The 25,384-nt window shown below is 33.2% G+C and overlaps 4 protein-coding genes across 5 annotated transcripts; 2 read left to right on the plus strand and 2 right to left on the minus strand.

Moving 5' to 3' along the window:
- Window positions 1–1,299: 1,299 nt before the first annotated feature.
- Window positions 1,300–3,544, plus strand: LOC137832319 (Bax inhibitor-1 family protein). Its single transcript, XM_068640415.2, has 4 exons — window positions 1,300–1,743; window positions 1,893–2,006; window positions 2,103–2,260; window positions 3,017–3,544. The coding sequence occupies exons 1-4, from the start codon at window positions 1,482–1,484 to the stop codon at window positions 3,221–3,223; spliced, it is 741 nt and encodes a 246-aa protein (XP_068496516.1). The 5' UTR covers window positions 1,300–1,481; the 3' UTR covers window positions 3,224–3,544.
- Window positions 3,545–5,198: 1,654 nt separating this feature from the next.
- Window positions 5,199–7,194, minus strand: LOC137832305 (uncharacterized). Its single transcript, XM_068640388.2, has one exon. It carries the CDS (start codon window positions 6,911–6,913, stop codon window positions 5,450–5,452), a length of 1,464 nt encoding a protein of 487 aa, XP_068496489.1. The 5' UTR covers window positions 6,914–7,194; the 3' UTR covers window positions 5,199–5,449.
- Window positions 7,195–8,147: 953 nt separating this feature from the next.
- On the minus strand, window positions 8,148–16,063 carry LOC137832321 (Mo25 family protein). The gene is made up of 11 exons (XM_068640417.1): window positions 15,653–16,063; window positions 14,183–14,347; window positions 13,981–14,099; window positions 12,235–12,309; window positions 11,618–11,711; window positions 11,459–11,518; window positions 11,123–11,188; window positions 10,935–11,033; window positions 9,852–9,896; window positions 8,614–8,716; window positions 8,148–8,474 (listed from the first exon to the last, which is right to left on the minus strand). The coding sequence occupies exons 1-11, from the start codon at window positions 15,773–15,775 to the stop codon at window positions 8,404–8,406; spliced, it is 1,020 nt and encodes a 339-aa protein (XP_068496518.1). The 5' UTR covers window positions 15,776–16,063; the 3' UTR covers window positions 8,148–8,403.
- A 2,339-nt stretch (window positions 16,064–18,402) lies between these two features.
- LOC137832322 (uncharacterized) lies at window positions 18,403–24,539 on the plus strand. 2 transcript variants are annotated; one of them, XM_068640419.2, is made up of 8 exons: window positions 18,403–18,885; window positions 18,986–19,228; window positions 19,998–20,404; window positions 21,056–21,241; window positions 22,236–22,428; window positions 23,378–23,454; window positions 23,668–23,818; window positions 23,953–24,539. In XM_068640419.2, exons 1-8 carry the CDS (start codon window positions 18,619–18,621, stop codon window positions 24,247–24,249), a joined length of 1,821 nt encoding a protein of 606 aa, XP_068496520.1. In that variant the 5' UTR covers window positions 18,403–18,618; the 3' UTR covers window positions 24,250–24,539. The 2 variants fall into 2 exon arrangements, with proteins under 2 accessions (XP_068496520.1, XP_068496519.1); XM_068640418.2 differs by having other exon boundaries at window positions 18,411–18,885; window positions 18,983–19,228.
- Window positions 24,540–25,384: the final 845 nt, after the last annotated feature.

The raw sequence follows: 25,384 nt of genomic DNA on the forward strand, positions 1-25,384 counted from the left end.
TGTATCACTATAAATTTTATGATTTTCCATAAAAACTATGATTTTAATATATTAATTCATATATTTGAAATAAATAATTTGTAATTTTTTTTGATGCACTGACATTTGGCAAAATAAGGAGGTTTAACACTATTAGAAGGTAAGATTATTAAGCATTAGTAATAAATAACTAATTAATGATATTTTATTTTTAAATATGTAACAAATTATATTAAAATCATACAGTAATAAAAAATATAAGAAAGATAATTATTACATTAATACTTATTTTTTGTTCTTAACTAAATATATCTGAGTTAAGTAAAAATAAAATAAAAACCATCGTTTCTTAAATAGATAGGTGGATTATATTAGAAAACAAAAGTTTGAAATATTTAAAGAAAAACTACAACAGAGTGAGTGAAAAAAAAGGAAAAAACATTTAAACAAAAAATTAGTGAAATAACTTTTGAAAAAAAAACATTAACTTCTCTCTTTTATTCTCTATGATAAGAACTGAGTTTTTAACTACTTTTTTCTCTTATTTATTTATTTTTTATCCTTGATATATTTATATTTATTAAAAAACTTAGTTTTTATTTAAAAGTATTACTAGTAAAAATAAAAAATATATATTTTACCATTTATTTGAATGAAAAATTATAAGTATATCACTTATATAATCATAATATTATAAAAATTAATAAAACAGATTATTTTTATGATTGTTTTTCACAATTTTTTATAACCTCAAACAAAGGCTACTTTTAAAAAAAGTTATCTTTTAATTGTCTTTTTCATAAGGTAAAGGGTAAGTGAAAGAAATATTTGATTTTTTAAAAACAGAAAATTAAAGTTTTGAAGAAATAATTTTTTTTGTATAGTTTACAATCATATTATTAATATGAACTATCCACCAATTTTAATAAATTTTATTATTTTAGTGAAGTATTTATTTGTAACAATATATTTTCATTTACAAAGGTAAAATCTGAGACTTTATTTTTGTTTCTAACAATTCTTTGGTTTTCATTTTTTTATAATCAAAGAAAAAAAATGGTATTATTTTTAATTTTCCTATATAGTGAAACAAAATTTACTGTATTTTAAAGAGTAGTTGATACTGTGATAATCATTTTTTTTTAGCTTTAGGAATTGAAATGAGATTAGAAGAATGTAGAGAAACATTATTGGTCTGTGATTTTTGCATATGGTGAAAATAGAATAGGATTTTGTATTACATGTTCAATTTGTAGTTTATGGCACTGTTTTATTTTAAAAAAATAAAGGGAATTATTTTATGATCGCACGGTGGAGGAACCCAGTTTGCAATCGAACGTCATTGACGTGTCTGTGAGGATTGTGAAGAAGAAGGGCGGGGTGAGAATAGGAAAGAGCGATTGAGCATATATGATAGATAATAAAGAAACAGAAGAGAGAGAAAGAAGAAGAAGAAGAAGAAAAAGAGGAGTTTTTGGTTTGGTCCATCGGAAGAGAAAAAGATGTTCGAGCCGCAGCAGATGTACACACGTGCGAAGACAGAGGAATTCGATCTCGAATCGGGCGAAACCCTCTACCCAGGGTTGAGCCTCGGCGAGAACCAGCTCCGATGGGGGTTCATCCGCAAGGTCTACGGCATCCTCTCCGCTCAGATCGTCCTCACCACCCTCGTCTCTCTCATAACCGTTTTCTATTCCCCCATTAACGATCTCCTCAAGGGAAATTCAACTCTCCTTCTCGTCCTCGTATTTCTCCCCTTCATCTGTAAGTTTCTCTTTCTTTTTTTCGTTTTTCTTCCGACCTCAAATTCCTCACAACAGAAATTATCCGTTTCAAAACCATTCAATTGAGGAAGGAATGTGGGGATTTTATAACGATCTGATCAATGATGATGAGCGTGAAATTTGTTGCAGTTTTGATTCCCCTGCTCAGGTACCAGCAGAAGCATCCTCATAATTACATCCTCCTTGCACTCTTCACCGTTTCCATCAGCTCCACTGTCGGAGTCACGTGTGCCAACACTGACGGTTGGTATTTATTTTCTGATCCATACATTTTTTGAAGGTGGGAAATGAAAGGGTTTAAAACGGTTGATCTGGCATGAATGTCTTCTTATTATGCAGGGAAAATTGTGCTTGAGGCGTTGATTTTGACTTCTGCTGTGGTTTCCTCTCTCACGGCATATGCTTTTTGGGCCTCCAAGAAGGGCAAGGATTTTAGCTTCCTTGGCCCTATATTGTTCACCTCCCTGTTTACTCTGTTCCTCACCGGCATGATGCAGGTACCTCTGTTATTTCCTCATAATAATAACTAGTTTTTGGAATTTTCAAGATGTGTGCATTGGGTATGCTTATGTGGTTCGATTAGAAGGGGTTACCATAAATCATGGTTTGAATTCCCATTCGAAGAGGTGCCACACTTAATATCCCAGTATGTGTTAAACAGGATTGTCTCCCCCAGAATATATATGTAGTAAACTAAAATATGATTTTTCAAATTTAAGTTTGATCTTTTAATCTATGAATTTGAAAAAGGTTTTAAATCCTCTACCTAAATGTTTTAACCTTAACCAAGCCTCTTGACCCTGTGATTGTAAGGTCTTAGAAACGATTCCCGCAGCATTAAAATAATGCTTGGCCAGCGGAAGCTACGTCTCGTGACTACATATTAGTCCTTGATTGTTAGTTTTGAGAGATTGAATGGACCATGTTCATGAACTAAAAGAATGTTTGAACCCCAAACACAGTTGGAATAAATGCTTTGAAAGGAACACTAACATGTGGTGTGTTGTTTGATGATGATAATGCATAATCAACGTAGGTTAACTGACTTGTAACTTGTTACCCACATATGTGAAATCTTTAACTGTGTTTGCGGTGAGAAATTAAATGAACTTTTTTTTCCTTAAAATTTAAAGACTTAACCGAACAATTTTAAATTGGGAAGACTATAAAGAAATTTACTCCAAATTTAAAGACGTATATGAATAATGTTTGCAATTTTCCTCATGCTTAAGATTTGCTGTCGTTTGGTGCAGATGTTCTTCCCTCTTGGACCTACTGCCCATGCTATCTATGGTGCAATTGGTGCCATGATTTTCTCGGGCTATATTGTGTATGACACTGACAATCTGATCAAGCGCTTCACTTATGATGAGTACATTGGAGCCTCGGTCACTCTATATCTTGACATTCTCAATCTCTTCCTTTCCATCTTGAGGGTCCTCAGGGAGGCAAATAATTAGACATCTTGAGGTTGAGTAATATCATTCAAATTCAGAAGACTATGTTGCATATTGATAATATACTGCAGGAAGCATTGTGAAATACACTGTGCTTCTCTTGTACTCATTTACAGCTTATGATACTTTGATCCAATGAAATTTAAAGCTTTACAATTGTATGTAAGCGTGATATAAGAATGAAGAATCTCCCATGAGAAATGTTTCTGCTTGCTTTGTTTGAAGTTGGTAGCTTTTCAATTTAGTGTTGTATGTATTCATATGGATTAACATACTACCACCTGACTTGTATGAATAAAATTGTGATGTTGGCATCGAGTAAAATATAATTCGTTCATCCTTTTAATAATTTGAAGAAAATATTAGTAACATATAATTTTATTGAATTAGGTAACCTCATTCAAAACCTTTGAGGAAAAAATATTAAATACGTACAGAAAAATAATGTTGTGTTTCTAAATCATGTACATCAACTAAAATAAAAACACAAACTTGTCACATTCCACGTTTGAGGGATAAGCCTTTGTCCAATCTTTCTAATTTGTATGCTCCATTACCCAATACTTCTCCTATCTTATACGATTTGACCCATTTGGGAGAAAGTTTGCTCTGAATCTGGTTGAGTTGTGCTATTCGTATTACTAAATTTGACACATTGAACTATCTCGAAACAACTTTACTTTTGTGTTTCATCTTTAAGGCTTCTTTCTTTATTCCAATACATTCCCGAACTTTGTCGATCATATCCAAGTTGGCTTAGATACTTTCTTCGGAGGTCGTAGAGAAGAACCTCTTCACTCAAAAGGAAGTTCAAAAATCTTGATCGATATCATCGTATTGGTTCTGTATACAAGATTGAACAATGTTGCTCTTGTCGTTGATTAGGGAGTCATATGATAAGACCACAACACTTTAGGAGCTTCGTCTGGTCTTCCACCCTTTGTTGCTTATTGTTCTAGTTCAATGACTTTAAATTTATTGTTCTAGTTCAAGGTAATGACTTTAAATAATTGAGTTCAAGTGTCTTTCCAATCTTGTGTATCGTATTAATAGAGGTTTATTCCCAAAAGTTTAGAAAACTGATTTGAGATACTAGAAAATTTAAGGTATTGGAAAAGATGGGTTCTTGGATATAATGGTTCAGTTGCTTAACTCCCAAAAGTTTCGGTAAAATAATTGGCATTCCTGCTAATGTCTCTAGGTTTGGTCATAACAAATCTCAGGAACCGACATACAATGATCGTATGAAGAGTATTTCCTGGTAAAAAGGTAAAACGCCTAAAGGACGACTAGTGATTATCAAACGATCGAACAAAAGACGACGTGGCTTCACCTAGTACTTAGTTAGTCTTCCTGACACCATTACGAAGGGTCTTTATATCACATGCTTAATGCTTAATTAGTTATGACCGTTCTTCCAAATTCAAGAGAGTACACAAGTTAAAAGTTATATGAAAAAAATTCTACAAGTTTATTTTTACATTTTTATTTTTCTAAAAGTTTTGGAGAAACTTATTATGTTAAAAGTTTTGGGTTAGAAACTTGATCATTCATTTGCACACAAGAGCAGTTTTTTTTAATCAATTATTTCGAGTTATAAAGTATGACGAATGAACTTCACAAAATGAATTGCGCTTGAGGTACTCTTTACATAGAGGGAGCGAGTCATCAAAAGTAACTGGAAAGATGTCTACATTTTTATTTTACTCACAATGTCGCGTTAAAAGATAAGGTTCGAATGGATCAAAAGCTAACAAAAAAAATCAAGTTTTTAGATAAGCAATAATATAATTATAAAATTGACTTTCTAAATTGATTTAATGCAAGATACTGGCAGCTCAACACTACCAAATAAATTCATACTGAACCTCATTTGAGTGATGTAAGTAACTTCATTCAATGCTGGAACAGGTGCATCAGTAATAAGGGTGGTTCAACATGACAAGATTACGTAATCCTTATAAAATGGGAACAGAAATAACTGAACAAGCCTTCCTTAAAAATATGCACCAAATATGGTGCAAGAACCTTCCACAGAGAGGATGAAGAACCCACAAGAACTTACAAATTAAACTTTCAACTGGTGTCCACCTTCTTGCTTAAGCTCGTGTAAGAAATAAAAATAATTTATTTACATTGTAAAGCTATAAGAAAAGAATTATGCACTTAATAAGCAATTTGAGTTTCAAATAAGCAACTAATGATCTGAATTCCCAATCCAGAATCTGATCATGATTTGATTGCCTCCTCTTCATCTTCAATATCCCAACTAAGATCCTCCTCCTCATCTTGGTCGATCACACCCAACCTCTTCCGCAAATCAGTCCTACTTGCGGACCCAGCAGCATCCCCTTTATTCTCATCATTGCTGTCAATATCCTCAATTTCATCCCAGCCAATGTCTTCTTCTCCAGGCATTGAAGGCTGGCTTGAAACAACTGAAATATCACTGTCTTTGCACGATCCACTGTTATCATTATCTGCCTTTGCTTCGGATGCCTCTTTCTCTTCACATTTGGCATCCAACTTATCCCCACTGCCACTTTCATGCTCAGGAATATTAGATGCCAAATTTTCTTTATATTTCCCCTCCTCCAACTTATCATCAACACCAGTTGTGGATTCAGGAGAAACACCCTTTCCACTGTCCTTTTCCTCTATATCCAAAGCCTTCTTCTCAGCTTGAATATTCTCACCACCCTTCCCATCATCCTCTTCCTCTATCTCTAAATCCTTCTTACCAGCCTGAACAGTCTCAACACCACCAACATCAGCAGAATTCCCCTCCTTCACCGATGAAACCCTACTGGTATTACCTAAAGGCTCATACCCATCATTGCCATCTTCATCGTCGTCATCATCAAAATCCCAGCTCAAATCCTCTTCCTCATTCCCGGAAATTGCACGCTTCACGAGCTTAGCTCTCGCATCCTCGGCTTGCTTCAGCTTGTGAAGCCTATAAAAATATCTGCTCCAGAAACTCTCATGATCAGTCCTACTAGGCACAACCTTCTCATAAATCTCCTCAACAATCCCATTCTCTTCAAACAAATCCCCAATCTCCTCCTCCTTCTTGTCCAACTCAAACCCTAATTTCCAGTCATCGAATTTATCTAAATCCTCAGGCTCCTCCAAATAGGTATTCACATCACACTGAAGTGCTCGCACCAGCGTATCAAACCTTCTATACCGTTTCAAATCCAAACCTCGATCAATACTATCACCACTCCACAGTTTCTTGACAACATTGCTATTGTTATCGTAATTGCTCGAATCGAGTGAATCGGAATCGAAATCAGAGGCTAAAAGAGAGTCCCTACCGTGAGAGATAATCTGCGCCGTCGAATTCCAAACGGTGCTGCCAATGTCGTCGATGGCTTGGCCAACGGACTCCAGCGACTCCTGCGCCACCGATGCACCGACGTCGAGCGACGCCGGGAGGTCCTTGACGGCGCGTGAGGCAGCTTCGCGGATCACCTCAGTCTCCTTCCTGAGGCCAGAGCCGAATTCCTCGATATCGCGACGGTAGTTCTCGAGGACGGACTCCGATTTGGAGGCGATGGTTTGGATGAGGTCGCCGAAGCTCCACACGGCGTCGGTCTGCGGTGGATCGGGGCTTTCCGATTCAGGTTGCGTCGATTCAGGTGGCGGCGATTCGGGTTCGTCGGCGAAGACGGACTTGAAAAAGTTCATGACGGTGTGGTTACGCAGTATTTGGAGGAAAGTGGAGAAGGTCTATGAATTGTGGATTTTGCGCATGGTGATCATGGTCGGTGGATGTGTATGTATGTATGGCGAGACAAGCATGGAATATGTGATACGATTTTGATTTATAGTGCCATGTGATATGATGCACATGAATGTAAATGGAATCGTATCATCGTCACATCTATCAAGTTATTCAGTTCAGATTTTCCTTCTTCTGCAATGCCATCTTCCATTTTAAACCACTCTTTTTTTACTTTTGGTGCAACGTCAACAAATCACTAACTACAATTTTTTATATATATAAAATGCTTTTATCTTTAATTAATTTTACAATATGTTGATTATTTTGTTGTTTTATATGAATTTGTTATAAACAAAAAGACTAAATAAAAATAAATGTGAGAATTTTATAAAACTAATGAATCAAAATAAAAATGAAAGCTAAGGTTGTTAATACAACAAGTTCGACAATTGTATTTCTTTAACAAAGAAATTCATAGTTGAACTTTGACTCGTTTATTTAATTGAATTTAATTAAAATTTTGAGTTTGACTTACTTATAGTTAGCATAATTTGAAAGATTATGTTAGTTTTTAATTTTATTTGAAGGATTACATCAAACATTGATACTTGTGAAAACACTCTTTTTAAAGAACACGTGTTCCTGTAACAACCCAGGTTGAGATCTTAAATTTTTTAACCTCTTTAAGAACTAGAGATAGAAATGGTCTTAATAAGCTAAATTGAAAATATCATTTTTAAATTGTTAATACTATAGACGATATGTAACGAAACATATCCAAATAGTGTTTGTGCATATGGTTTTTTAACGAATGTGAGGATTTTTTTTTCACCAAATGGAGCAAGAGAATCGGAAGCAACAACTGCAGCTTCTACGAATCACGATGATTCTAAAAATAGTGTGAAAATGAACTTAACAGTGTGATCATACGATGGAAGAAAACAAAGAACAAAAAAAGAACCTGACTTTAAAAATAGAAAGAAAGAAAAAATTGTTTCTGGGTACCAAATTTCTCTTTCTTCTTCTAGCATGTTTGGTATAGTGGTAGAAACATGATTTTTCATATCAAATTTGCACTGTATTTGTAAACAAAAATAAATCTCATTCGATAAAAACTGTGATGTACCACCACACAAGGGTGTTAGATTTTGTAAAAAGAACTGAAAATGATAAGAATGTCAACAAATCAGCAAAAAATTACAGTCAATCAACGCCAATGGCATCTTCACCAAATAACTATACCAGCATCAGGGTTCCATAATTTTAATTCAGCTTGTATTACAAACATGTTTTTGGTGTCTTGTCCACATAAAAACTCACAGGACTTTTCAGCAGATAAGTTGCTTACATACATACAGCAGCATGAAATTCTTGCATCAAATTAGCTTTGGATATACACGTCACAAAAAGACTTGTTACAAAATCACACACAGCTGCTGTAGGGAAGTATAACTTAGCATGATAATCTTTCAATTTCCTTGATGATAAACTCTTTTTCCTCCTCAAATTGCTCATCTTCCGAACCTGAAAAAGGTGACAGAACAGATATTAATGACATCCAAGAGAAATTTGTAATTTAAGGGTTCAGAAACTGAATAGAAATTCAGGACAACATAGTGTAATCACAGGTTTCAAATCAAGCAGTTACTGAAAGTATCGTAACCTTTTCCTGGGGACAGATTATGAAGCAATTCTAGGAGCTTTTCCTGGTTCTTCGCCAAAATAAGTTTTACTTCTCGAGGCTTATTGGGATTAGCAACGAAAACCTGGATAAACATATGAGAAATATAAACAAATATAGATTATCATCTCCACAACAAAATGTTATGCAGTAGGATGTATTTCTTTAGAAAAAGATAAATAAAACCCTTAACATCAAAAGTATAGATGTCCAGAAATTAAAACATGTTAAAAGAAGTGCCTGAAGAAATCTTCAGGAACTTTCTGCATATTAACAAATTATGATGCGGAGATTTATTCTACCTCAAATATTGAAAAGAGATTTCTGTTAGAATGTTTACAAAATTGATTTTGGTTAAAAATTGATTCTGAAGTGCAGTGATTTATGTTAGAATGTTATTTCCCTCAAAGCAGGTTTGTTATGCAATTGTGTAAATTTTTCAACGAACACAAAAGCTACGTTTATTACCTCCACTCAAACCAAGGTTTAAAGGTAAAATCAATTTTACACAACAACTAAACATTTGTATCTTAATAAAATCACCTCTTACTGGAGGCAAAATCAACTTCAATACTTCCAACCATAAAACCAAACACACTAAAGATTTGCCACTGGAGGAAACCAATCGCAAACAAAATTAGTTTTAGAAAACCTAGCTGGACTGTTAATAGCAGGAAATGTAACATATTTTTCCCTTTCAACATTTGTCAAGTAATAGTCACGATGTCCTCTTCACTTCTTTTCCAAAGCATATGACCCAAGAAAAAAACCTTATTTTCCTCGCCTGACTATTAATAAACCCAAAGGATAGGAAATCTGAGAGCAGGAATGATCTCAAAGGATAAACTCACGATTGTCTTGTTCAAACATTCATTTATTTGTAAAAAGTTGGTCAATCAATTAAAGCAAAGCAAAAATACATAACATACTGTTAAACAAGAAACCAATGAACTTCCATACATGGAAGTCACCTTTGTCAACAAGATTAAATGCATTACAACAATTTTATATATATAATCTTCCATTTACCAAATTCCCAACTCATGGATACAAAAATGATAAATACAAAACTACTCCAGTGCTCTAAGGGTGCCAAACTTTGCAAAGAGGGTTGAATAACCCCCTTTATGATATATATTAGGAGGCCTGATCTGGTTTTGATTACTTTTTATACATCCACAAAGGAAAGCTCATTTTAAAAGCATGAAAGGATATTTCACCTTGAAAATGTGGAAGGCTGATAACTGAATGTTTTTACTTGAATCCTGTCCAACCCAAAATATAGGAAATAAACAATTAACAGAAGATACGAAGATAAGGGAAAAACAAAATCACTGATTTTCATGGAAACTGGAAAGAACATGCCTAGTATAGCTACAGATGGTCATCATTGCATTTAAGATTAATAGTAGCACAGCAGCTGTTTGGCATGCCAAGCATGTAGGGTACAATAACAACCACAACCACGTTTTATTCTAATAGGTGAAGTCAGCTTCATGAATCAATTGACACCATTTGACTCCTACGGTTAGACCTATTTTTGTGTTTAATGGTCCCCCCAACCATCAAATCTCCATCTACCATTTTAAATGAACTGTACTCCATTTAGTCCTCTTTTCTCACTGAACCTTTATTGGTCTTCTTTTTACATGAACCAAACCACCTTTAGAAAAAATTTATCACCTTCTCCTAAATAGGTGTTAGTTCAACATTCTCTTGGATACATTCCTATCTGCATTACCCCCACCTTTTTATTTTATAGACACTCCATTGCCAAACATTCATTACATCCATAAGCCCTAATATTTGTGACTTCTGGTGGTAGTGGTGTACTAGTGTCTATCTCAATTGTCACACTAATAATATTACATATAACCAAACTGACCAGATGTTGTTAATCAACTATGAAATCGTCTTAAAATCCATAAATTAGCATAAGAAAATGTATTTGAACAGTGTTTTCCGACCTGATAAATCAATTTAGAAAAACATACAGTCGGAAATTGGAACTAAGGAAATTAAATGTAAATGTAAACATAAAACAGAACAAGGAGATGCTATAAATGCAATAAATTACTCTCCATTATATGAGCAGATTACAGTTAACAGAGAAACCAAGCTATACAAACAAATACAACACTTCACAAAGACAAGGAAAATGTTCAGCAATGCAAAGCATGCTGCATTTATAAGGAATATCATAGCAAGTAGACACATTAATTGTGTATCATGTGAGCATTCCCATTAGTCATGGGTAAAATAGAGAATATCACACAATTAGACAGGGTTATGAGAAGTTATACCCTCAACAATGTCATCATGACTTTCAAGTAACGAACTTCTAAGATGTATCGCTTCATTATCTGAGAGTTAGGAGATTCCAAAAGAAATTCCGAAAGAAGCTAAAACCCATAGAGATTTAATTGTTAAAATCACGTAAATAAAATATGATCAGGAAACCAAACCATTAAAAAGTGATGCAAGAACAAACCTTCAAAGACTGCCTCCTTGTGACATAATTAGGAGATGTCAAAAGTTTCTCGTATAGATCAAAGAACTGGGAACAAAAAAGTCCTATTAGGAAAGTTGAAATGTAATACGGGAAATAAAGTCAAATTTGCAATATGCACCGTGCGCATGTTCAACTACGAGAATATGAACACCTAACTACATCATAGAGAACAGGTAATGGGTTGATTTTATTTTCTAAGAGATTTGACTTCCTGCGTATAAATACCATATATGAACACACAATTTTTCTCTAGCAGCACTGCAGTGCTGCCAAGATATGTTCAAATCAGATAAATATGTCAAGCATGAAACAAACCTCATCATAGTGAGCTGTCAAAAATTCAGAGACCACATTTACATGCTTAGTGAGAAGATCCTGCAAAAGCATACCAATAGGGAAGTATGAGGAAGTGCCATGTAGAACTTTACAATCATTAGTAAAGGGAATTAAAATGAGGGACAATTCTGTTCTTACCTTAAAGGTAGAAAATGCATCAGATGCAACATCAAAGTTAGGCAACTCTACAAATTTAAAGAACAACACAAAACTAGCAGATTCCAATATGTATCTGAAAACACTCAAAAAATACACAAGGTTAAAACAGTGTGATTGACTAGCCTTCTTCATAGACTGTAACACTACCATCACACAAAATACACATTGATAGTGAAAATCTTCTATTAATTTTTACTTCTAAAACACCTTAATTCCCTACTATTTTAACAGTTGAATTTCATCATCGTCAAGACCAAACTCAAGAAATCATCCCAATGTTGTAATCTCCTTAAGACAATAATGTAAATATGGAATTACGAACAATAGAAACCCATAGTCATCTTGGAGCAAGGAATGACAACAATACTTGTTGTGATGATGCAGAAAAGTCTATGTTTTCCTTCCTATAATATAAAAAATATCTTATTCATTCCACTTCTTTTAAGCCCATTAAAGCAATCCTTTAGCAAAAATGTACATCAAAATCTTGGCATGATCAATCTGAGCACGCAACAAACATAAAGATATCAGAAATGGAAAATAACAAGCAGAAAATTAGGAAGTAGACTAAACAATGACAGCCCAAGATATCTTACCTTCCAAGTGATGGAAATTTGATGCACTCCCGCAACATTATGCCACAGCTCAAGGCAATATCTTTGTTATCATAGCTGTTTGGAAACAGATACAGAGATGTTTTGAGCAACACGTTTAAATTTATCACATTTGAGAAGATTGATCACATACAAATATACAATTATTTAATTATATGGCCAGTGAAACTAAATGTGTTTCAGATTGCTGTAAGATATCCCAGAAAAAATCTGCTTGATACTATAATTGATTTTAAAAGAACTCATTTTACATTTATCAATTAGAAAGTTGTAGGCAAAATTGTTTTTGTTTAATGAAAGGGAAACAATCATAGAATAACTGGCAATGTTATGTCCCAATTGAGAAATCCTCAATGGATAATTTGATCAAAGCATATGATTAAGAGAGAATAAATAATGCAAAAATCAGAAGTAGGTTTTATCTGCTTTTGCCTATGACTATTTTTGTAAACAAAAAGTGAAAACATTTAAACAACTCTTTAAAAGGGAATGGAAAATCAACCTTGGGCATATCAAAGTGATTGTGGGATTCCAATATACATTTCCAAACCAATATTTTACAATAGCAATAAAATTTGTTTTATCATTGATTTCACATCTAAGGTCATTGAGGTTCGGTTCTGTACATTTCGAAATATCATTTCGAAATGCTTTCACAGAAGAAATACATTTATTAATGTATCAATGTTATAATTACAATAATGTGGTAAATTGCTAACTAATACTAAAACAACAGAAAGCAATAGACTAACAATAGTGACAAAAAAGTCACCAATTTGTTGACAGAATCTTTCAACATAGAACAAATTCATTATTCTATCAGATATCAACTGCAAGGTTTTAAATGGTGCACTATAGCAGCTTAGCAGTGTGGAGTGGTCCTGCCCGCTACAGGGGCTGCCATGACGGAGTGGTTTACTGTAGCAAACCAAATAGCAGGCTGAATACCACTGTAGCAGAGGCAATGCGGCACCAATTTTGATTCCAAAAAAGTCCCTGAATATAGACATTATGGCTTTTTGGGATTTCAATTTACAACTGTAATTGTAGTGATGATTAATTATTCCTACCTAGGAATTAGGAAACTTGTATTTGACTTTTGTTGACATTTACTTGTTTGTTTTGTTTAAGGCACCTATGACTTTTTATTGTCAAATATGAATGTCATTAATTTTGAATAGATTTTATCAGTTTTAAGAATTTATATGCATATGTTTTTGTTACATAAACAATATACAAAATTTCACATAGTATCCATCTCACTGTAGTGTTTTTGGGCCAGTTGTTGTGCACCAATACCCAAGGTTTAAAACACTATAATAAACTCTATATTAAAAATATTAGAGATATATAATATTATAATTTTCTCAGAATGAACTGCCCACAAAGAGTTTCCCATTACTCTAGGCATTTATTTTCAACTCTTTAAAATTTGCAATAATTTTATGCCATAAACTGCAAGATAGGGTAGCTTCTTTCTTGTGATATTAGTTTCACCACCTAAAATAATTTTCAAATGTAAGCCTTCTCCAACTTTTTCCACAATCATATATTGAAAAAAAAAATCAAATTCTATCCTTTTCAATTGGGCTTAGAGCATCAGTTTCAGTTTTCCATCATGAATACAACTAGAAAAGGTGACGCCCACAATGGAAACAAGTGAGAAGGAATGGAACAAAAAGGAGTGCATGGTTGGCAGGAAAAAAGGTGCAGCAGTAAAAAACTTACCATACAACAAGAAAGTCTAGTAACTCAATGTGTTGTTCAATGTATTCTACACAGCAAGAATTGGACTCAACTTTATGTTTCAATAATATTGACCAACAGTGGACTAAATCCTTTCTGGCCTGTATCAAAATTCACACACCAATGATGAGCAACCAGATAAGACAACTGCACACACTAGAGCTTGGAATCGATCTGAACTTACTTCCCATTCTAGTACAGGCAGCTTGTGAATTAGAAGAGTAAGAACATCCTCCTTGCAGATTTCCTCCACTAACTGTGAAACCTGATCCAAATTTGGTTCTGACTCTCCATCTCCAGAAAGCATCGTTCTCATTGTTGCAAAATTCTTTTCAACTTCCTCTAAAGCCTACAATGAAGCATGAAAGGCATCAGTGATCAGTAACCACTAACAGGTAACTGTAACTAAAAGAAAGGCTGGATAAATCTAGAGGAATTTCTTTCTTCATTTTGCTTCTCTAAAGAAAAAATGTCAATCTCAAATGGGAACAATTTGAAGCATGTCTAAGATAAAATAAAAAACACTGAGGATGTGAATTCTCTGACACAATCGTCTTAGATTATTAAGAGTTTAAAAATCAGATTGTATTTCATTTTTTACTTTAAAGATTAACCTTGCTTATTTTGTTGATGCTATATCATGCAACCATTATATGTACCATTAGCAGACAAACTTAATGCTCTGTAGCTTCTTTTACTCTCTAAAAAGTTTTCAATTATTGCGACAAATGTGTGTATTTTCAACAGACACTGCTCCCTCTCAGTAAAATACTGACACATTAATTTGAGCCTCATGCACCCTTAAGGCCCAAAGTCGTTGCTGTTAAGTAACTGTTATACCATAATGCCATAATGTGGCATTTTTTTATTCCTCCGCCACGGGCAATTTGTGAAGGGATGCTGCAATAGCCTGTTTATATGATGGACTTTTGGCCTCCTTTCCTCTTCCATTGATAACTTCTTTTAAGGCTGAAAGGCTTTGTAGCTCCAGGTAATTCCATCAGCGAACAACCTGTAGGCCTCTGTTATCAGTGTTTGTTAATTGCCGAGTGGTTAACGATTGGCTATCAAACGACTTGGCAATTAGGCGTAAGAGGAGACAGGAACTGGTCGCACGCACAATGTTGTAACAGCTTGCTTCTCACGTGAATGACTTAACCTTCAATGGAACCTAAGGCATAGGCAGGACTACTGGAATGAACTTTCAATAGACAATCTTCAGAGTACAGAAGGAGGAAATGAACCAATTTCCATCAGGAAAATTTTCATGAGTTAAAATAAGAGTGCTCCCCTCCATCAGGGAAACGCATAAACACACTTCAACGAATTGATCACTTGTAAGTTGGAATCTCTTCTGTAAAGTACAATTCCGTCACAATTGTTCCTAGAAGAAAACCACTCATGTAACAGGTTACAAACACAAATGACTAGTTTTCAAGTAAAAGGAAATATTTTTTAAAGAACAAAAACACACTACACAATTTGCAGAAGCCGTTATGAGAATTTTAAGACCTGCCCACGATTCAAGAACGGAAATTTAAGTGAGAAATCCAAGACCCAGATAGAACATTGAAACCATGGATCAAAAGGGTGGTAATTACGCGAGTGAATCTAACGAGGGGCAAGTAGGTGAAGAAGAAATCAAGAACCTTACCTTCTCAAGGGCTTTAACTTCAACAACGGTTTTGGTATCGAGGGCCATGAGGCTCTCCTTGATGGACTTGGCCACCTCCTGCGGCGTTTTAGGCCTCAAAGCCTTGAAAAACGAGAACGACATGGTGATTGATGATCCTTTCTCTCTCTCTCGGTTGATGTTGGGATGGTAAAGAAAATGTTGCTGCTGATGCAGTGTTTCCTCTTCTTCCTCTTTTGAACCTTCTTCTCTTTTCGATTTCAACTACTCATCATCGTGATTATGATTTATGAGTCATCATCACCAACAATATTGAACTCGATCATCGCAGAGAGAGAGAGAGAGAAAGAGAGAGAAAATCTTAGTGCCAGGCTATTTCCCTTTTCTGATTTTTCACACCCAAATTAAATTATAAACCTTTTTTTAGCCTCCAAAGCTTATTAAATAATTTGATAAAAAATTTATAGCAAGAATATTAAAATATTAAATCAATATAAATTTTAAGCTTTATTATCGTTGACAGTATTTAAAAGTTTTCAGAACTTGTCTTCCAAAATTAAAATATTTTTTAGCATAAAAAACAAATTAGTAGTTTTGTTCTTTGTTTATTATCCAAACTGGTCTGTGTAGGAAGGTACGGTCCCTCCAAAATTAAGATTTTGGCGCTCTCTAACTATGACCATCAATTATACCCTTCATTTCTCAGCTTATTGTTTTAAATCTATCTAGATAAAAAAAATGAGTTGTTTCGTGTTTCTATATTTTTTATTACAATTAATCAAATTTGAACTTAATTTATATTTTTATCGATTTGGAATGGATAAAAAAAATTGATTAATTTGGATTGAATTAAGTTGATTGAGTTATAAGTTTTATGCCTTTTTTTATTAAAATTTATAATTTAAAAAATAAAATAAAATTTAGTATAACTTTATTATAAACAAGTTATATTATTTAATATTTAAAATTTATTGTTATTCGTTGAAACGTCATCAACTAGATCTCATTATATAAAAGTGAATGTAAATTTTATCCATGTGTCGATTGGGTTTATGAGGTTGAGATAGCTTTAACGTTCATTTTGTAATATTATTTAATATTTTTAAAATATGTATTAATTAAATAATTGACAATTTAATAAAAGTGATATTATTTTTTTTAATATGTAGTGAATGTGAATCTTATTTTTCCAACCATCTTAGGTTGTGTGAGTAATTATTGCTTAAACTATACTATTTAGTTATTATTTAAACACAAAAGAAAATATTTGTATAACTTCTTTTATGTTAAAAAGATTGCAATCCTTGGTATGGATGTATTGGATTACAATTTTAAAATACTAATAGTAAAATTTGACTTATAATTTTAAAAAACTTGTATAACTTGAAATTTATTAAAATATTTAAAATAATATATAAAATTATAAGATTTTTAAAAATTATAAAAGATTACAAAACATTCAAAATCATAATAATTAATGAAAATTTTGTAAGTTGTTAAAAAAAATAGAACAAAATATGTATATTTTTAGTTTTTAATAGTTAATTGATATTAACTTATATTTTTAAGGTTGTTCCTTTTCGACTTAAATAGTAGATTTAAAAATATGATATCTGTAATGTAATATATAATAATAAATACAAAGATTGATCTAATAATTCAATTAAAAATGTATAAAGATTAAATTTTATATAATCAAAATTATTAATTATTGTATGTAACGACTCAACTAAAATGTAAAAAAATAACAGTTTCTTGAATTACATAAATATAACATAGGATAATATGTTACAAAATCTATATAAATATATACTAAAAACTCTTTTTATATAGGAATTTTAAAATAATATATATAACAAACTACAATAAACTTTTTATTATAATCGTGAAGTATGTCTTGCATTTATATTGATAAGTTTACTTCTCAAGAAACAAAATTATTACTTTTATATAACAATAAAAAAAACACACATTTGAATGATATTTATACATTAAAGAATTACTGTTATATAACTTAATTCTTGCTATTTTTATATTGATTAAGTGATCAAATCGTTATTTTAGTGTTATATGCAAATACCAACACAACTTAATAACTTAACGAAATCCATATTTATACCATTTATCACCACAACCATTTAATCTAAATAATAACATAATATTTCACTTCTATTAACCTAAAAAAAAATATACTACGTTAATATTTACATGGTATTTAATGAAAGGCTTAAATATATTTTTCATTTCGATATTATAATATAAAATTAGTTTTTATTTAAATCCGAATATTTGTATTATGCAAATTATAATAATAAGTATTTTTATATATGAAATTATTATTAGTGTTTTTAAAAGTGGTTAATTTTTTTTAAAATTATTTGTTGTTTTGACTTTAATAAAAGATTGAATTGATAGAGTGAAACCTTAAATTTAACTATTTTTTTTTATATAAATGAGCTATTTTAATTATTTTTATTATACAAATAACTATGATTTAAAGTCTAAAAAAAATCAATTTCGTATTATAATAAAAAAAATATTTAATTATTAATAAAGAAAAAAAAACATAGTTAAAAGTAGTTTGCTTGAGAATATTTCCACTTAAATTTATAAATTTAAAATACATAATCAGCAATCAGCAACAATACAATACAAAATAAATATAGAAATAATAACAAGAAATGTGTTATTGGATGGTGAAAATTAGAATTTAACAGTGAAATGTGATTTCCAAAAGTAGAAAGCAGTTTTGGATGAGTGTGGGTAGAATTGATAAAATGAGAATTTATTAATGCAATCAAAGAGAGAAGGAGTAAAGGTATATATATGATAAAGAAGATGGAAAGGCAGAGGAAAGAGAATGGTTAAAATGTCACCCACAGAAAAAGAAAGGCGGTAACCATATCAAAACCAACTGGATCTGCCATTCGGTTCCTGCAACCTCAACAATCTGAATAATTGAAAGCGGTGCGGTTTGGTGCGGTTCGATGCGAGGCCACAATTGGATCAACACGTTGCTACCGGACGAGTTGCTCATCGAGATCTTCCGCCGTCTCGACTCCAAGTCCAGTCGCGACGCGTGCTCCCTCGTCTGCACGCGCTGGCTCCGCCTCGAGCGACTCACACGCGCCGCCATCCGCATCGGCGCCTCCGGCTCCCCGGACCTCTTCGTTCACCTCCTCGCCGCGCGTTTCTCCAACGTCACCACCGTCCACATCGACGAGCGTCTCTCCGTTTCGATCCCCACTCACTTCGTCAGCCATATTCCTCTCTCACTTTGTTCCCAAACTTTTGCCTTCTCTATTCCTTAGTTTCTCTTTCTCTGATTCATTTTATTTACTTTTCTTTTAGCAGGGGAGAAGACGCGCGAGCGAGAATTCCGCGGTGAAGCTGCACTATGTGGCTGATAAACACGGCTCTTCCTCTGACCAGAGCGATTTCGATTCGCTCTGTTTGTCTGATTCTGGATTGGCTGCTCTCGCTGAAGGCTTTCCCAAACTCGAGAAGCTTAGGTTAATCTGGTGTTCTAACGTCACCAGTGAGGGGTTGACATCGCTAGCGAGGAAATGCGTTTCTTTGAAGTCCTTGGATTTGCAGGTATTTATTTACTTTTCTTTTTTGTTGTCTAGCTAATTGGATTTTCGTTCGCGGTTTCAACTGTTTTGTCGTGTTTATCTGCATGGTTTGAATGTTTTTTTTTTGCAATGTTTTATTTACTTAGTCTGAGCGTATAGTGTTTAGCGTTGTTGTGAGGTTACATCAGCATTGATGTTTAGTTTTTTCACAGTAATATAAGTATACATTTGTTTTGAAATGAATGTTTAGAGCTTGGTGTTGGATACAAAGTTAGAAGTGTTTTAAAGAGCTCTTCTAAGGGAAAGAAGAGCTGTTGAGAGTTTTTTTTTTTTACAGAAAAAGAGCTTGTTCTTCGGTGGAGAAGCTCTCAAAAGCACTTGTATCCAAACAGGCCCGTAGGCTATGTTTGGCTCACTGTTTGGCTCCATCAACTTGGGTAAATTTGGTTTGATGATGTTTTTTTCTCGCAAGTGCGATTGCACACCTACATTTGTCTTGAAACCAACCCTCAATTGAAAGTGATATCAAGGTTGCTAAATGAAATACATTCAAATATGCTCTAAGTTTCTGTAATATATTGAGACTGGAAGGAAAATATAATAGATTTTTCCTTTTTTTTATTGAAGCTAGTAGATTAAAGTTCATTTCTTGTGAAGCATTGCAATTTGAGATACCAACGCCCTTTTTTTTCTTCCTTTCTGTGCGTCATTTTCCTTTATCTACGAGATTATGAGTAGTTTGGCGTAAGGGATGCATACTCATTATTTTAATTAACAAGATTTTCCTTTAGGGTTGTTATGTTGGAGATCAAGGTTTGGCTGCTATTGGACAGTGTTGCAAGCAACTTGAAGATTTGAATTTGCGTTTCTGTGAAGGCTTGACTGACACGGGTTTGGTTGAATTGGCATTGGGTGTGGGAAATTCGTTAAAATCTATTGGAGTAGCAGCTTGTGCGAAAATAACTGACATTTCAATGGAAGCTGTGGGATCACACTGCAGATCTCTAGAGACCTTGTCATTGGACTCTGAGTTCATCCATAATAAAGGGTTGCTTTCTGTGATTAAAGGATGTCCACATTTGAAAGTTCTAAAGCTACAATGTATTAATCTAACAGATGATGCTTTGAAAGTTGTGGGAGCTAGTTGTTTGTCTTTGGAGATATTGGCTCTATACAGTTTTCAGAGATTTACTGATAAGTGAGTTTCTTTCTGATCATTGCTTTGCAGAATTGCTTCATCTGACCATGGTTGAATTCACACAAAAATCACATTCATTGGGCATAGTACAGATTGAATATTTCTTTCTTGTGTTAAGACTTGATCAACCATTTTGCAGATTTGATTAGTTATTTGTCTTTGGAGTTATTTGCTCAATATAGTTTTCCTAGATTTACTAATAAGTTAGCTGCTTTCTCATCATTGCCTTTTCAGGATCTGTTTGATTTGACTACTGTTAAAATCACAAAAAGGCACATGCACCAGGCACAGTGCAAATTGCATATTTCTTTCTTGTGTTATAACTTTACCAACCATTTGTTGGGTTGATAAATTCAAAAGAGCCATTGAAACAATTTTTTCTGATTTTTTTTCAAATTCTGTCTTTTTATTAAAAGATCCAATGTTGTCATTTGATCCGTGTTATCAAACTCATCTAGTAGGGTGAGACTTGGTTGCTTTTGTAATTCTTTTTAATTTTCCTTTTACGTGAGCCTTATATGAACTGCAAACTTTCAGTCTTTTTCCACGCTTCTACTCTACTTGTTATTTTTGCATTCCGATATTGATTCTTTCATTTTTTACTGTCTGGTTAGTAATACTTTTTTGTCTTTTTATAATGTCTACATCCAGGGGTTTGTATGCCATTGGGAATGGATGTAAGAAGTTAAAGAACTTGACTTTAAGTGATTGCTACTTCCTAAGTGACAAGGGTTTGGAGGCAATTGCTACTGGCTGCAAGGAACTTACTCATCTTGAAGTGAATGGATGCCACAATATTGGAACTTTGGGGCTAGAATCTGTTGGAAAATCTTGCCAGTACGTTTTTTCACTAATTTAAGTTCCCTGAAATGTTATAGATGTGTGTACTATAACTCTTGTATGCAACAAACTCCACATCGAAGAATCAGCTTAGGGAGTTGGATAGATGTTAATTAATCTTGTGGTGTCTTGGTTGTTCTTTCGTGCATTTTTTGTTTTTATATGTCCGTGTGTTAAACTGTATATGCATATATTCTTATCCACCTAAGTTTTCCTAGTGTAAGCTACAAAAACAAACGGTATACATATCACACAAATCTACCTCTTGCAGTGAATAGGAGATACTGCTCCTATTGACATTGTTGTGTGCCTGTGTATATCTGCATGCCAGAGCCGACTTGAAATTTTCAAAGGTCTTGTTCTAATCATGAAAATTTGGCTCCTCGATTCCTAATATTTAAAAATAAAGGCACAATTTAATATTTCTAAATATTATAATATGATTGTATTTTAACCAAATAAAATGCAAAAAATTCATACTACACTTATATTGATAAATATAAATAAAAAATAAAAGACTAGTGCAAATTTGTGGACTTTAAAAATCTGGAGGTCCTCAATAATTGAAGGTCTTGTGCAAAGGATCTGCTTGCATAGATTGTTCTACAAACCTGCTTCATGCATGCATTGTCAACCTTATGTTGTTGTACGCACTTCTTAGAAGCTAACTGAAGTAGCATTAAAAAACGAACTACATTCCTTAGCCTATCTTTCCCATCATCTTCCACTGGTATGTGCAACTTTTTAATTTAAAATTCTAAGGTAAAACATAAAACAGTTGTTATAAGCTCTAATTTTGAATTAGCATTTTTTAAGGAAATCAAGAAGCAGGACCAAACTTAGCCTAAATCTGGCAAACATCCATGCTATGACTCTGTATTTGAATATTAGCTTATGATATTGACAAATATTTGATGATCCGATTTCTTAAGTGTTGAAAATTTCCTTCCTCCTTCACCAGTGATGCTAATCTCTGCTTTCTACTGCACAGGCATCTCTCAGAGTTAGCATTACTTTACTGCCAAAGAATTGGTGATGCTGGCCTTCTCCAGATTGGACAGGGATGCAAATACTTGCAAGCGCTTCACTTGGTAGATTGCTCAAGTATTGGGGATGAAGCCATGTGTGGTATAGCTAGTGGCTGCAAGAATCTAAAGAAACTTCATATCCGTCGCTGTTATGAGGTACTGTTTGCATTTGAGTTTGCTTTAAACACGAAAAGGCCATTCGGTATGTGTAATTTTAATTTTGGCATCAAATTGATTTTATTGTTCTTACTTTTTTTTGTATTTTGGTTTTGGATGTCTCGCTCACTTTCAAAATTCTGCACCTTATAACCGAGGATAATCACTGTCATTTGAACCAGTATTAATACTAGCATACATTAGGCATTCTTCTACTACAACTTTATCCTTATTATAATATTTAAAATTTTAAAATAATTTTCTGTTCTCTATGGGGATTACATTCAAAAGTAATTTTACGTTTTAGTTCTTAACACAATCTAAACAAAACTCATTCTTAATTCTAGTCAAACATTTCCGTATATAAAACTTGGTATTTTAAAGTCAAAAGCAATTAATTCTTCACCAGATATCTCAACTAGCTAACACTTATCTCCCCGTCTCAATTTAATTAAAAAAAAGGAAAAGAGGAATTTCTTTTGTTGCTCTGGTCACTTCCTTTTGCGGTGCTTTCTTTAAGGTTCCTTGATAATTTGATTACCATTTTTTTTTCTTTTGGATTTTAAGCCATAAATATCTTGTAGAGTTCTTTCATTATGCCTTTTTTAATGAACATGCCAATTTTTCAATTTAGTTACGTTTGATTGAGTCCAATGTTTTTTTCCATTTTAAGCAACACGGCAGCTCTTTATTTTGACTTTTAGTATAATATGGCATTATTTACTTGCTACACCAACTGTAGTCACCTAATCCCCCTCACATTATAATATGGCACCTTGTGAAGGTTGTAGAAGTATTTGAAAGTGGTGTAATACTTACATTACATGAATGTTTATTATACATCCAGTGTAAAGCAATAAGCTATTTTTTTTTTACTATTGACTTCATAAGTTTTATAACATTTTTTTCCTTTCTCCTTATGTTCCTTGTTTTTTCCTCCATGTATTAGATTGGGAGCAAGGGGATCATTGCTGTGGGCGAGAACTGTAAGTTGCTAACAGATCTCAGCATTCGATTCTGTGATAGGTAAACCTTATTCACAGCTTTATTTATTTTCCCTCTAAAAAGAAATCTTCATGTATATTTATTCTACTACTTTGATGTTAGGGAATTTTTGTTACATCTTTTCTTCTGTTGTTTCCTTTCGCATTCATTTGCAAACTCAAATTTACATTTGAATATCTTCTGTATTATTCATCGTGGATGATCTCTACCTTAACCATCTTGGTAAATTACTAGGGTGGGTGATGGGGCCCTTGTTGCTATAGCTGAGGGCTGTTCCCTTCATTATCTTAATGTTAGTGGTTGCCATCAAATTGGAGATGCTGGAGTGGTAGCCATTGCAAGGGGGTGCCCTCAACTCTGTTATTTGGACGTGAGTGTATTGCAGGTGTGTATTGGTATCTCTCATTTTATACCTAAGGCAATGCAATTTTTACTCCCAAACTATACGATAAAGAAGGCTTGCCTTATTTGCCTTTCTTTTCTTTCCCTTCTTTTAATTCGATTGCTCTGTAACTGCAGAATTTGGGTGACATGGCTATGGCTGAAGTGGGAGAACACTGTCCTTTGCTGAAAGAAATAGTACTCTCACACTGCCGAGGAATAACAGACGTTGGGCTAGCCCATCTTGTAAAAAGTTGCACAATGCTTGAGTCATGCCACATGGTTTATTGTTCTGGTATAACTTCAGTTGGTGTGGCCACCGTGGTTTCTAGCTGCCCCAACATAAGGAAGGTCCTTGTTGAGAAGTGGAAGGTTAGCCAACGTACAAAGCGCCGAGCTGGTTCAGTCATTTCCTACTTGTGTGTGGACCTTTAGAGTTTAAGGTGTTGAATGTAAACACAGCAGCAAGTTATGACAATTGGCGCCATAGTAGGAGGCATTGTCGTGGATGTATTTTCTTGTACATATGCTCATACAAGAGTCACATTCGTGACTTCATCATAGGAGAGTGAAGATGTAGGAATCGATAGCCCTAGATAAATAACTGTTGCTTTTCGTTACTTCATTTATGTGTGTGTATATATAGTTGAACAAATATCATGACTCTTTGTATTGTTTATTTCCAAAATAAAAGTTGGATCTAGATATATTTCTAGTCTTTGTAATATAATTTTCTTCTATAGTTTTAGTCCTTATAATTTTTTATGATTTTAGTTTCTAAAATTTTCTCTTCCAGTTTTAGTTTTTGTAACCGTTACTGATGACAAACATTTATTGAATAACAAGCTAGACTCAATTTCCATATATTAAATTGATTGGATTAATTTAAACTTTCTTGCACTCAAAATTCATCTTAATAAAACATCGTTTTCATTTGAACTAAAATAATATGATAATATCTCACCTTCAAATCCTGATATCACATAAAATTATCAAATTGTATCTTCTTTTAATTAAATTTCTAACTTCTAAACTTTTAAAATCAAATCTAATACTCTATCATTAACTTTAAAGAATAAAACGAATATTTAAGAATTTTTAAGTAAGAAAAATTGATCAAAGGGTAGAAGAAATTATAGACCCAAAAAGTTAGTAACCTATACCTCACAAAATTCAAATTAAAGTAACTATGAATATCATTAAATATTTAGTTTTGAGGCATCATGCAATATTATTTTTTTGTGAGCTCATCTCTACCGCCATTCTTGTGCTATTTTGATATCAGGATCTTCTTTTAGTTTTATTGTTTGAAAAAAATAAAGAACATGTATTTACAGCAACATAATAATTAACATGTAATCGCGGATAAGAACAACCTTCCATCATAATTTTTAATTCACACGATTTTTCACAATGAAGATGTGAACTGTAAAGATAGAAAAGTAGCTAGAGAGTTGGATTGTAATATTCAAAATGGTTTTACAAATTTTTGCACGGGCTTTATTTGATTTGGCAGAGCATGATTTCGTATGGAAATAGATAAAAGACGTTGTATAAACATTTTTATATA

This window comes from Phaseolus vulgaris, chromosome 6, assembly GCF_051622355.1.
Source record: "Phaseolus vulgaris cultivar YP4 chromosome 6, ASM5162235v1, whole genome shotgun sequence".
Classification (NCBI taxonomy): domain Eukaryota; kingdom Viridiplantae; phylum Streptophyta; class Magnoliopsida; order Fabales; family Fabaceae; genus Phaseolus; species Phaseolus vulgaris.